Source organism: Rosa rugosa, chromosome 7 (genome assembly GCF_958449725.1).
Source record: "Rosa rugosa chromosome 7, drRosRugo1.1, whole genome shotgun sequence".
Classification (NCBI taxonomy): Eukaryota; Viridiplantae; Streptophyta; class Magnoliopsida; order Rosales; family Rosaceae; genus Rosa; species Rosa rugosa.
The window spans coordinates 40,785,474-40,797,270 of NC_084826.1; the positions used below are offsets into that span (position 1 = coordinate 40,785,474).

The window sequence follows — 11,797 nt, forward strand, 5'->3', positions numbered from 1 at the left end:
ATGCATTTTTTTAGTTAAATGGGTCTCATTGTTAACGCTTAAATGAGTCATTTTGTCTAACAAGACACGACATATTTATTAAATGAGTTAAGAAGGTTGAAAACGGGTAACCCGTTTAATAAATAGGTTGGGTTTGAGTTTGAGTTTAAATAGGGCATCTAATTAATTGTACGATTACGTTTCTTTGTAAGACTCTGATTTTATGCTTGTAATCTTCTATATAAAGAGAGACCCCTATTATCAATGAAATACACAACAATTTCTCTCTCAATTTTGATTCCCTTAAACAGGACGGTTATTTTTTCTTTGGTAATTAATGGTTTTAGATGACCGTCAAATTTTAAATGAAAAGATGAGATTAAAAGAGAGGGATAACCAAAGCTGAAATGATTGAGAGAAGAATTGGGATCCAATTAGGCAGCCCAATGGGTAAAAGAGTAAGAGAAGCAGAGGCCCGAAGCGAGAACGTGTGATGTCGGTAAGTTGGTTGCCGCGTGGCTACGCCTTTTCAAAAAGTGGGGGAACGTGGATGTGTTTGCGGGCGAGTGGGCCACGTCATCACCGACCTCTAATCCTCTAATTCTCTAATCTATTCGATTCATATTCTTCAGATTTTGGAACCACACCCACACAGTTATTAATTAATGATTTATTTTGGGAATCAATATCCAAAAAAAAAAAAGAATTATTATTTGAAAATTCGATTCCCACAATAAACGTAGAGAAAGAGAAAAGGGTCTTCCTCTCCTCTCCTCTCCTCTCGTCTCTTCTCTTGAGAAAGCAACCTTACTTTGGAGACGAGAATCTAATCAATCCATCGAAAAACAAAAGCTGCCTACCTATTTATTTTGAAAATTACAGCAAACAAACGCCTCTGCCTCGTTTCAAAAGTAGCCGTTAGACCAACCGGGTACTGCCTCGAATCCCCAGTTGCTGTCTGTCTTTGCTTATATATCTATCGATCTCCAACCAGCTGATCTCCTCCTCCATCACTTTGCCTCGTTTATTTCCCAATTGATTTTGATTTTGATTTTGATTTTGATTTTGATTTTGATAGCTGGGGATCAGGTCGGCCTCCTCCCTCAACTGAAGGTGTGGTGTGTTCCTTTTATTTTATTTCTTTTCTTTTCTTTCGTTTTATTTGATTCGTGGGAGAAATTCTCGGACCGATTATTTTGAGATCCATAACTCAAAAGCCTAGCCTCTTGTTTGTTTGTTTCCCAGAACGGGCTCGGAAATGGAAAGGGGATATTTGATGATGTTGGCAACAGTGACAGTGACAGTGGTGGCTGTGTTGGGTTGTTGTTGTTGTGGTGGTGTTGAAGGGCTTGGTGTGAACTGGGGAACCATGGCTACGCATAAGATGCCTCCGGACACCGTTGTCCAGATGCTCAAGGACAATGGCATTCAGAAGGTGAAGCTCTTCGACGCCGAACAGTCGACCATGAGTGCTTTGGCTGGCACTAACATCGAGGTCATGGTTGCCATTCCCAATGATCAACTTGAGGCTATGACCAACTATGCCCGTGCCAAAGAATGGGTCCGGAGGAACGTGACCCGCTACAATTTCAATGGAGGAGTTAACGTCAAGTAAACATCTCTCTCCTTTACTCTTCTTTCTCTTATCACTTTTATATTTACATCACTTCTCTTAAGTAAAAGGTTATTTTTTTTCTGCTTGCTTATTTCATAGCTTCCTGCAATTCCTGCTTTTATTTGATGAGTCTTCGAAACCTTCTTTATAAAACCCATATTGGTAAATGCTTTGTTTCGGTCCACTTTTCTTTTTCTGTTTTTTTGTTGGTGCCCCCCTTTGTACAGACAGATCTCGTTGTTTTTGTTTTTGTTTTTGTTTTTGTTTTTGTTTTTGTTTTTGTATTTGTATTTGTATTTGGACCACCACTTCGATTCTTATCTTTCTGTTTCTTCTTTTTAGGAAGAGTTAAAAAGGAATTGCCATTTTGTTTCAGAGAGAGTTAATGTTAATTAAACTATGCTCTTTATTGGAGTAAGTTTATTTCATCTTTTATGGGGAACATATATTTCTCCAACATAAAATACAACAATCAAAGAATTCTGGCACTAACAAGTCAAAAATACGGAAACTTATGTTTTTTCTGTTCTTTTGTTCAAGTTTTCTCTTCTTTTCTACATTGGAAGATGTTGTTAGCAATGCTACTTTTGTTCTCAGCTTCATGCACACAAGTTGTTTTATATCTGCCGTCTCCTGATTTTTGTGTCCATGGCTTTAATTTAAGATTGTGGTGATTTTGTTCAAACCAATGTCCTGCAATAAGCTGCTGTTTATTCTTATTGTCTTTCTGTCTTTGCAAAGGTATGTAGCTGTTGGGAATGAGCCTTTTCTCACATCGTACAATGGTTCATTCCTGAATGTCACCTTCCCGGCACTTCAGAACATTCAAAACGCCCTTAATGATGCTGGGGTTGGAGATTCCATAAAGGCTACTGTGCCCTTGAATGCTGATGTCTACAACTCACCAGAGTCCAATGCCGTCCCATCTGCAGGAAGGTTCCGGAGTGATATCAGTCAACTGATGACTGACATTGTCCAGTTCCTTGGCAAAAACAAGGCGCCTTTCACTGTAAATATTTACCCTTTCCTAAGTCTATATGGAAATGATGGCTTCCCTTTTAACTTTGCCTTCTTTGATGGGGATGCAAATGCCCTTGTCGACACCGCCACTGGGATTCAATATACCAATGTTTTCGATGCTAATTTTGATACCTTGGTTTCTTCCTTGAAAGCAATCGGATTTGGGGATATGACCATTATAGTAGGGGAGGTGGGATGGCCAACAGACGGAGACAAGAATGCCAATGCTGGTAATGCTTACAGATTTTATAACGGGCTTTTTACAAAACTTGGAGCCAATAGAGGCACCCCTCTGCGGCCTGGATATATAGAAGTCTACTTGTTTGGACTTATTGATGAGGATGCAAAGAGCATTGCCCCTGGAAGTTTTGAGCGTCATTGGGGAATTTTCGGTTATGATGGGCAGCCTAAGTTTGCAGTTGACGTTACTGGTCAGGGTCAAAACAAGTTCCTAATGGGTGCAAAGAATGTGCAATATCTTGAAAAGAAATGGTGTGCGTTCAATCCAAACGCCAAAGATCTGAGCAAAATTGCAGATAACATAAACTATGCTTGTACCTATGCAGATTGCACAGCACTGGAATACGGGTCTACTTGCAACAATTTAGATGCTAATGGGAATGCTTCATATGCGTTTAATATGTACTATCAGGTTCAGAATCAGGATGATCTATCCTGCAACTTTCAGGGTATGGCGGCCGTGACAACACAGAACATCTCACAAGGGACTTGCAATTTCATTATTCAGATAGCTTCTTCATCTACATTTTCTTTAAGACCCTCTCTACTGGTAGGCACAGTACTCATAGTACTCTTCTCGATACTGTTGCTATAGATTTTTGTAGATAGCTCAGGTCAGCTGCCTTTAGTAGAATCCTTTTCTCTTTTTTTTTTTCTTGGCCTCTGGGAGAATTTTAGTTTTTTTTTTTTCTGATTTATTCAATAAAGTTTAACAGGATTTATTATTGTTATATCTTAAAAGTCTTTGTATGGGGGAGTATATTTTGGGACGGTTAGCATATATGGCTTGGGACCTTGGGATCTATTTATGATGATTCGTTCTAGTTTGAAGCTATTTTGAAATGTATGATTGGTCGCGGATTCCCAGAATCAAAACTCCTCTACATACACTCATCCCTTGTTTCCCTTCTGCAATTTAATTTGGGAAAATTTTGCAAACCGTATACCAAATAAAGGCCACTAATAATTTCTATACATAAAGTTTCAAACCGAGTATTTTGGTACACCAAATCTGAAGCCTGAGTATCCATATACAACGTTAGCCGTGATATATGCCAATTAAGATTGATTGGTGATTAACATAATATAATTAGCGATTGATTAATTTGTAATCAGCCGAGTGATTGGTGTAATCATTAAATAGTTACCTTTTGTATACTTGAGGTAGTCCTATAAAAACCTCACGGTGAGATGAATAGAAATACTCTACACTATCCATATACAACGTTAGCCGTGATATATGCCAATTAAGATTGATTGGTGATTAACATAATATAATTAGCGATTGATTAATTTGTAATCAGCCGAGTGAATGGTGTAATCATTAAATAGTTACATTTTGTATACTTGAGGTAGTCCTATAAAAACCTCACGGTGAGATGAATAGAAATACTCTACTCCGTCTAAACTCTCTCTCTCTCTCTCTCTCTCTCTCTCTCAAATTCTTTTACTATCATTTTACAACACGTTATCACGCAACACTAATTGCTATTACATGAATAGTTAATATTTACAACATAATCGTTATTATACTTCAGTTTTTGTTATTATACAATCATTATCATTTGTTAAAGTTCAAGATTTTTGTTTTGAAGGAAACCTTTCTTTTTTTTGTGTTAAAAACAAGTAGCAGTGATTCCGCTTGTTTTCATAACCGTTAGGTGAAGTTGTGCTATGTTGAAGGCTAGTTTATTTTTATTTCAAGGCTTAGAACATGTTTTCTGAAGAAAAAGTCATTTTTGAACCTTGCTTACGTCAGCATAAGATATAGATGTCACTATCTTAAAAGACCCCTATAAAGAAACCTCAACTTCAGTTGAGAGCTTCCGTACGGCAACTGTGCCACGTGTCTGGTACGACTGACTAATCAATACACACATGCATGAAGTGTTTTGAGTATTTCACCTTAATAAAGTAGGGGTAAAATTAAAAATTTTCAGGTTTCGATTGAACCGTACCAACCACATGGCACGGCTGCCGTATTTAAGACTTTGACACTTCCGTTATTAGTGCAAGTATGACTCTTGATCTACAGGAAGTAGCCCAAGAAATTGAGGTCAATCCGAACCCTAACCACCACCACATAGCATGCTGCTAAGCCTATCCATGCTAACGACAGTGCCTAGACTAGCACCAATGACTTTAAAGGGGAAATGCTTCAACTTGACCTAAAACCATTCAGGTTTGCAGCAGGACCAGAGCCAAGTTCGAGAGTACATCATACGGAGCTATGAGAAACCATTGGGGACCGTCGGGAAGGAACCCTTCATAAGCAGTAAGCGAGTAAAGCAAAGCATAAATCAAAATGGATATGGCTTTATTATCTGAACACCATTCAAGCCCCAAAGACCATGGTATCCTAAAGAACCTTCGCCTTGGACCAGTCGGCGAGAGAGCAATCAACAATTGGTTCAGTAAATATCATGTATGGTAATTAACTAATTTAAATGGAATTATACTGAACAAATACTATAGACAACTGCAGGGGACCCAACTGATAGCAAAACACTCGCGGCCAATAAATAGATCAACAATGAAAAAAGGCAACGCTGCAATTGGCATGCACATCTTTCTTTGCCATAATGTAACAATAAAATGAACAATTTCTACAACTTAATATGGAAGTTCATGAATGCATCTTTTCTGTCAAAATTGGCCAAGCATATATCATTGAACGATGAAAAGATTCCACTATCAAAATTGGAAGTTTTTATTTATAAAGTCCTCAAAGGATCAGACACCAATCAATTGTAGCTTATCTGCCACACTGACAACAAATCCTGTTATATTATGTATTCACAACTAAATCTACTGCCTTCAACACCATGCAAGAAAGAAGCAAAAATGTTGCAGCAGGCATTGCCCACAACAGCCCTTGAGCTATGTTGAGATGTGCGTCTGCCACCAACAGAAGATACATGTAAGTATGATCTAACAGACGCAATATGGATATAAAATAAATAAATAATAAGACAAAAGAAATGAGCAACGATTTGGGATTTTCAGGATGAGAAAAGAAAGAGGGGAGGCTCATACCATTGCTGGACCTTCCTGAACTCTGTAAGGACAGGGTATATCAGCTCAAAAGCCTTGTACGTGTCGTCTCTCACCTACGACATTAAATTAGATAAATTAACAAATGCCCCATCTGCTAAAGCAGGAGAAAAGATATGGAAGAAGAGGAAATGCACAAGAAAAGCATCAAATCACCTTTGCACCCGTTATAACAATTTTCCCCGACACAAATATGAGAAGAACAATCTTGGGCTGCTTCATGCGATATATTAGTCCAGGAAAAAGTTCTGGCTCATACTGCATAAACATAAGACAATGTAAGAGTGCTACTGTTCTAGCCAAAAGATGACTATGGAAAATACAATCAGCAAAATAATTCTCAAAGTCAATTGATAAACAATGCCGAAGAAGTATTGCATAAACAAGATTACATCTTTATTAATTAAACAAAAGCATCAAAACTACCAAATTACTTTCATATCCAAACCGTATCATAATTCAACATAGCTATACATCAAGTTTAAGAATTTGAACTTCAGGAATCAGTTTGTCCTTGTGGATGGAGGAATACTGGAAGCGACTTTTAAATTTCACCTCAGACATCGAAAGGTGTGTTTCAAGACCACAGCCCAAATATAATTTGCTTTTAAGTTTCAGCATATATTGTACTTGGGATGTTGCATAATTAAATATGATCACGTTCAATCACTAATGAGCAGTGGGCTTTACCTTAACTGCAGTAGCGTAGAGTCATTTATGTCTAGGGTCATTTACTGGGTAAATAGATAGCAAACTGATGATGTGGGATCAAAATGCGGCAATTCGTGTATGGGGTGGATGTATAGTCTGTGTCGGGTCAATGTATGTTTGTGGGTTTTTTTTTTTTTTTTTTTTTCAGAATGAGGAGTCATGAAATTACAGAATTTCCAGCAAACTTTTCCTTATCTAGATGAATGTGTGATGCAAACTAAGGTGTGATACATAAGATCTCTAGCAGTAATCCCCATAGTCCTACAGATAAGAAATATCTCTAGTCCTTTTCATTTTAAATCTCTCCTCTCATCTCATCCTTGGAGTTCTCTATTGGTCTTTACTTAATAACCATTTACAGCATCACAAATTGAAATTCCCACAAATCTCTTCTGAACCTCATCAAAATTATTATCTTCCTTGAACATAGTGTAATATAAGTCCACACACACTGATTGAAATATATACCAAAAACATGCACTTAAAATGGCAACCAAGTACAGACCGAAAGACACACACTCACAATCAAGTATATACACCTAAAATGCATCAGGCCAACACACAAAATGGTTGATCTCATTAATTATACGCACATAAGATGCTAAATGGCAAAATACATAGATACTAATCTCCTATTATCACAAAAAATGCCAATACTATCTAAGTTGACCCAAGGAGTAGAACGTCATGGAATCATGAAAGAACCTAGACAAAGTTGTTAAACATAAAGGAAAAAAAAATGAAAAGAGTTCAACATCACATTTAAAAATTAGAAACACGAGTATAAAAAAATCCCAGTTCTCACTTACACTTGAAAAGGCACCATGGGAGTATGCAAGACCTTCAAGTCTGATTGGGAATTTAACATCACATGAGGCAACAATGTTTTGAATCTTAAAATCCTGAAACTCATAAAAGCAAGTATTAAAAAAAAAAGTATAGATATATATATATATAGAGAGAGAGAGAGATAGAGAGGGGAGAGAGAGAGAGAGAGAGAGAGAGACCTTAAACTTAGCGGGAAAACCAAGCTTCTGGATAATTCGAGCATACTGGGAACAAAAAGTATTAAATCAGAGAAAATAACTCCAGAAGTATATCCCCGCAACCTGCTTAATATTAGTTCTTCTCTAAATGAAACAATAATTATGACAGGGAGAAGAGAGAATTATTTGGATTCACATGCCACAAGGTTGGTCTATAGTACTCCAAAACAAGGCTTAAAGTTCACAAAATCACACTACTATTGCCGCACAATACAATTATGTCAAACACATGAAACCTCCCATATAAAGAACAACTAATACGTAAGCATGCAACATCTACCTTCCTTGCTGCCAGCTTTGATTGCTGTTCACTTTTGGCACCTGTGCATACCTGAAGAGCAGAAATATTAGAAAACAAAGACATGATAGGCGCATACGTCAACTTTAAAAATATGAGCAGGGTGTCTTATATCAAGGTCCAAGCATCAGAAAACAATGCAGTACTTTATGGATTGTGGTATAAGTCACAATTTGGAAGCCAAAGTTCTAAAAATGCCAGGTGCAAAACATGATTTTTAAACTGGTTGACAAACCACTTGGCACCCATGATTAAAGGTATTGCCAGTAAAACGTAGAGACCATCTTCATCCAAGTGGATATTCTACCTCTCCTTGAGTTTTACTTTTCATTCTTTTACAAATAAAATTTGAAGGTGATCCCTAAAATCACAAACCCAGCCTTCAATTCCCTAATGTTTCACATTTCCTCTTCGGTTTGTATTATTTCCTCTCTCTTCTACTTAAAACCCAACAGATGTTTTGTGTATTGAACACCATTTCAGATCATTCAGGTTCCATATCTGCTTCCAAATATCTGTTTACCCCCAAAACGGTAGTCAAGCTTATTGCCCTCTCTCGTATACAATTAATAAGTCGAAATCGCTTGACTTTATTAAAATACCACTGCGTTGCAATTCCAAATATCTGCTCACCCTCAAAATGATAGTCAAGCTTATTATCCTCACATGTACAATCAAATAGTTGAAATTGCTTCATTTTATAAAATAAAATAAAAAACACCAAGCCCCCCCCCCCCCCCCCCCCTCTTTTGCCCCAAACCAACCCCACGCACACTATATTCCTGAATCCTGACTATGCCACTACATACATATGATTTCAAAATCAGGCAAGTAACACAGTGCCAATGGAAGTACACACACAAGCAATTCCCCATCAATAAAATAGAACTCCTACAAAAAATCACACCATCTCAAAATTGATCTTGAGCATCAAAACTTGTGAATTTAAGATTCAGATTGTGCATGCTCCACAGAACTCAAACTGGACATGAAATTTCACATGTTTGTGTGTGGGGGATTCCAAATATATATCCAAAAAGACATATTCATGTTTGAATTGCACCCAATAACTGATTTCAACCAATGATATATGAGTATGGTATGAAAAATTTCACAGTATTTCCAAAAATGTTACTAGAACAAGAATTAAAAAAAAAATCTGGGATGAAATCATATAGTTTTCAGCAAGTAGGATATCAGAAACTTTTAGGAGAGCTCACCATCTTCCCAGAGGCAAAAATCAAAGCTGTAGTTTTTGGTTCCCTTATTCTCATTATGACAGCAGCAAAACGCTGCAAGGCCATCCAATGAAAAGAAGTAAGTATTAACTCCCATAAATAACTCGATCACCATAAGAATTAATGGTCTGCTAAGATAGATCCATGTGGTTGTTCAGAATGGAAAGTGAATTAATTTATAAGATCTTCTGAACTTGCAAAATGCCTTTTCCATTCATTTAATAACTTAGTTTTCCGTTTCAAAAAAAAAAAAAAAAAAAAACTTAGTTTTCAATTTTTTTTAGGAGAGCTAGACTCAGCTACAAAGACTGACTTTACTTAATAAACAAAGACCAATACAAGCATCCCATCCTAGATAACCACAATATTAAGAGCCCTTGATAAATATCTTCTTAGAGTGCATTAGCACCACTAAAATACCAAAACAATGCTGGCATGAACTATGCAGCAAGGTTTTCCCAAACTCCTGCGTACCTTGGGATTGTATTCTGCATTTCGAGCTTGCAACGCAATTTGCTTAAGATCCAACTTGCAATCCAAATTAACTGTCGATACAATATTCCTACAAACACAATCAAGGGAGATGCAATGAGTAAGCTTCAGTATTCAGCATAATCAACAAGAATATATTGTTCAAAATGAAAGAGAAATGAATATTTATAATATCACTGTGAACGAGAAGAGAATGACAAACAAGCTGTTGTTGGCAGTTCTGTGTGTTTCTATACCCAAATAACATGACATGACCGTGACTAGCCATATTTCCACATTACTTACAAAAATTATAATATCAGGGACTAATGCGCACAATTCCTAACTTGCAGATTGAGCACAACTCCGCTGTGATGTGATTTTCGGGAGCAAATTCCACCATTACATTCGGTATGAGAACAAATTACAGTGTGCCACAGAGTTAAAGCTCACTTAAAAGTTGTACATAAGAGTAGTAGTAAGGCTGGTGAGCAATTGTCAAAAAAAAACAAGAACAAGATATGCATCGATAGAGGGAGGAAACAACATAGCTCCATCACAATTCAAAGTAAAGCACAAATTTGAAGGTTTGTATAAGGGAAAATCCGAGAAAGGAATGGGGGATCTTAGAGAGAGATGAGAGAGACTTACTGAAGAGTGGGAACAATGCCAGATGGGTGCTTGGAAAGATCGACGGGTTGGCTCTCCTCCATTCCACCTTGTTCCCCCATTCCCAATTTCTGGTCTTTGATCAGATCCCTCGGCTCCAACCTTGGGATAAATCTAGGGTTTCAAAATTACACAAAACCGGACAAAAACGTTTCGTTGGAATTTGAGGAGGGAAATTTTCAAATCGGAATTTGTATATATAGAGGTTTGGTTCTGATGGAAGAAATTCCGAGCTTTCGATTGCAGCTTTTGATGGGGCTCTCAGAAGTATATATATATACCCAGGCAACGAGGACCCTTTTATTTCTGCTTCCGGGTATATATAATTTTAATTTCAAGGGTTGACCGACAGATAATTACGTACCCGGTTACCAGTTGCGGGTTACCGGATATTGCCGGTTTGTGTGTTTTTTTTTTTTTTTTATAAATTACATTTTTACACCCTTGCTCAAATCGTCTCTCACGATTACACGCAAAAAATGTTCTCTCCTCAAACCAAATCGATGATCATCATTGCCCGCGCTAAAACAGCTGCCTACTCGGCATATAACAGGGAGTGGTATAGAATACTCCTAGTTAGAACAAAAGATACTAATGAGATGTTGTCCTTTGTCATTAGCGTAAAGCGGTTAAGTTAAGAGCTTCTTATCACAATTTCCCACTTCATGGACCTCTGATAGCTCGACTTCTTAACCTCTAAGCTAGTATGACATCACACCTCTAAGTTAAGGATTTTGAGATGAGTGATGAAGATTACAAAATTACTCTAGGCATCACACCTCCACACCTCCAAAAATATATATTTTCCTCTGCATGTCAATAATAAGCTAGAATTTGGAATGACGTTGTGTGTTACATCAAATTTGAAGGGTTAATTCTTCCAATACTCTCATATTAATGTTCAATAGCTTAAAACATAAGTGAAAAACCTCATAATCCTTAACAACTTATTGATCTGCCCAATGATTTTTACATAATTTAATTCCGCTTACACGATTGGCCAAAATGAAAAAAAAAAAAAAAAAAAAACAATTCAGGTCCAATTAGATTATATAACGCCTCAAACTACACCTCACCAGCTTGAGCACGTCACATTGCCACGAGCCTTTAAAACATAAACCGAAGATAAAGGCCTATCATAGGAGGAATAAAGTAAAGTGCATCTCGTGGTCAAAAACTCAAGCTGAAACAAATGTAAATTCTCAACATCTCAAAGATAATTACAAACAATACAGTGAACATCACTGTCCTAATTTTGAGATATGTGGATCATACCATTAGAGCAACTCCAACAACTTCCCTATAATTTATGTATTATATGGAAGCAAAAGTCAAAACTTTAGCTTATTTTTCTTCTCCAACTCTAACAGATTCCCTATTTTACAGCAATCTCTAAAATCTCCATAATTCTTCCTTTGTTTTAGAGAAACAGGAATTGAGAGAAAATTGCTGTGTA

The 11,797-nt window shown here is 37.0% G+C and overlaps 2 protein-coding genes across 3 annotated transcripts; one reads left to right on the forward strand and one right to left on the reverse strand.

The window, feature by feature from the left end:
• The first annotated feature begins 701 nt into the window (after positions 1 to 701).
• LOC133720103 (glucan endo-1,3-beta-glucosidase 8-like) lies at positions 702 to 3,587 on the forward strand. 2 transcript variants are annotated; one of them, XM_062146288.1, is made up of 4 exons: positions 702 to 910; positions 1,058 to 1,092; positions 1,225 to 1,590; positions 2,336 to 3,587. In XM_062146288.1, the coding sequence occupies exons 3-4, from the start codon at positions 1,238 to 1,240 to the stop codon at positions 3,447 to 3,449; spliced, it is 1,467 nt and encodes a 488-aa protein (XP_062002272.1). In that variant the 5' UTR covers positions 702 to 910; positions 1,058 to 1,092; positions 1,225 to 1,237; the 3' UTR covers positions 3,450 to 3,587. The 2 variants fall into 2 exon arrangements, with proteins under 2 accessions (XP_062002272.1, XP_062002270.1); XM_062146286.1 differs by having other exon boundaries at positions 702 to 1,092.
• A 1,937-nt stretch (positions 3,588 to 5,524) lies between these two features.
• Positions 5,525 to 10,639, reverse strand: LOC133720104 (TATA-box-binding protein 2). Its single transcript, XM_062146289.1, has 9 exons — positions 10,324 to 10,639; positions 9,676 to 9,763; positions 9,184 to 9,255; positions 7,946 to 7,996; positions 7,627 to 7,671; positions 7,429 to 7,521; positions 6,065 to 6,166; positions 5,891 to 5,964; positions 5,525 to 5,752 (listed from the first exon to the last, which is right to left on the reverse strand). Coding segments are annotated over exons 1-9 (606 nt in total). The 5' UTR covers positions 10,404 to 10,639; the 3' UTR covers positions 5,525 to 5,751.
• Positions 10,640 to 11,797: the final 1,158 nt, after the last annotated feature.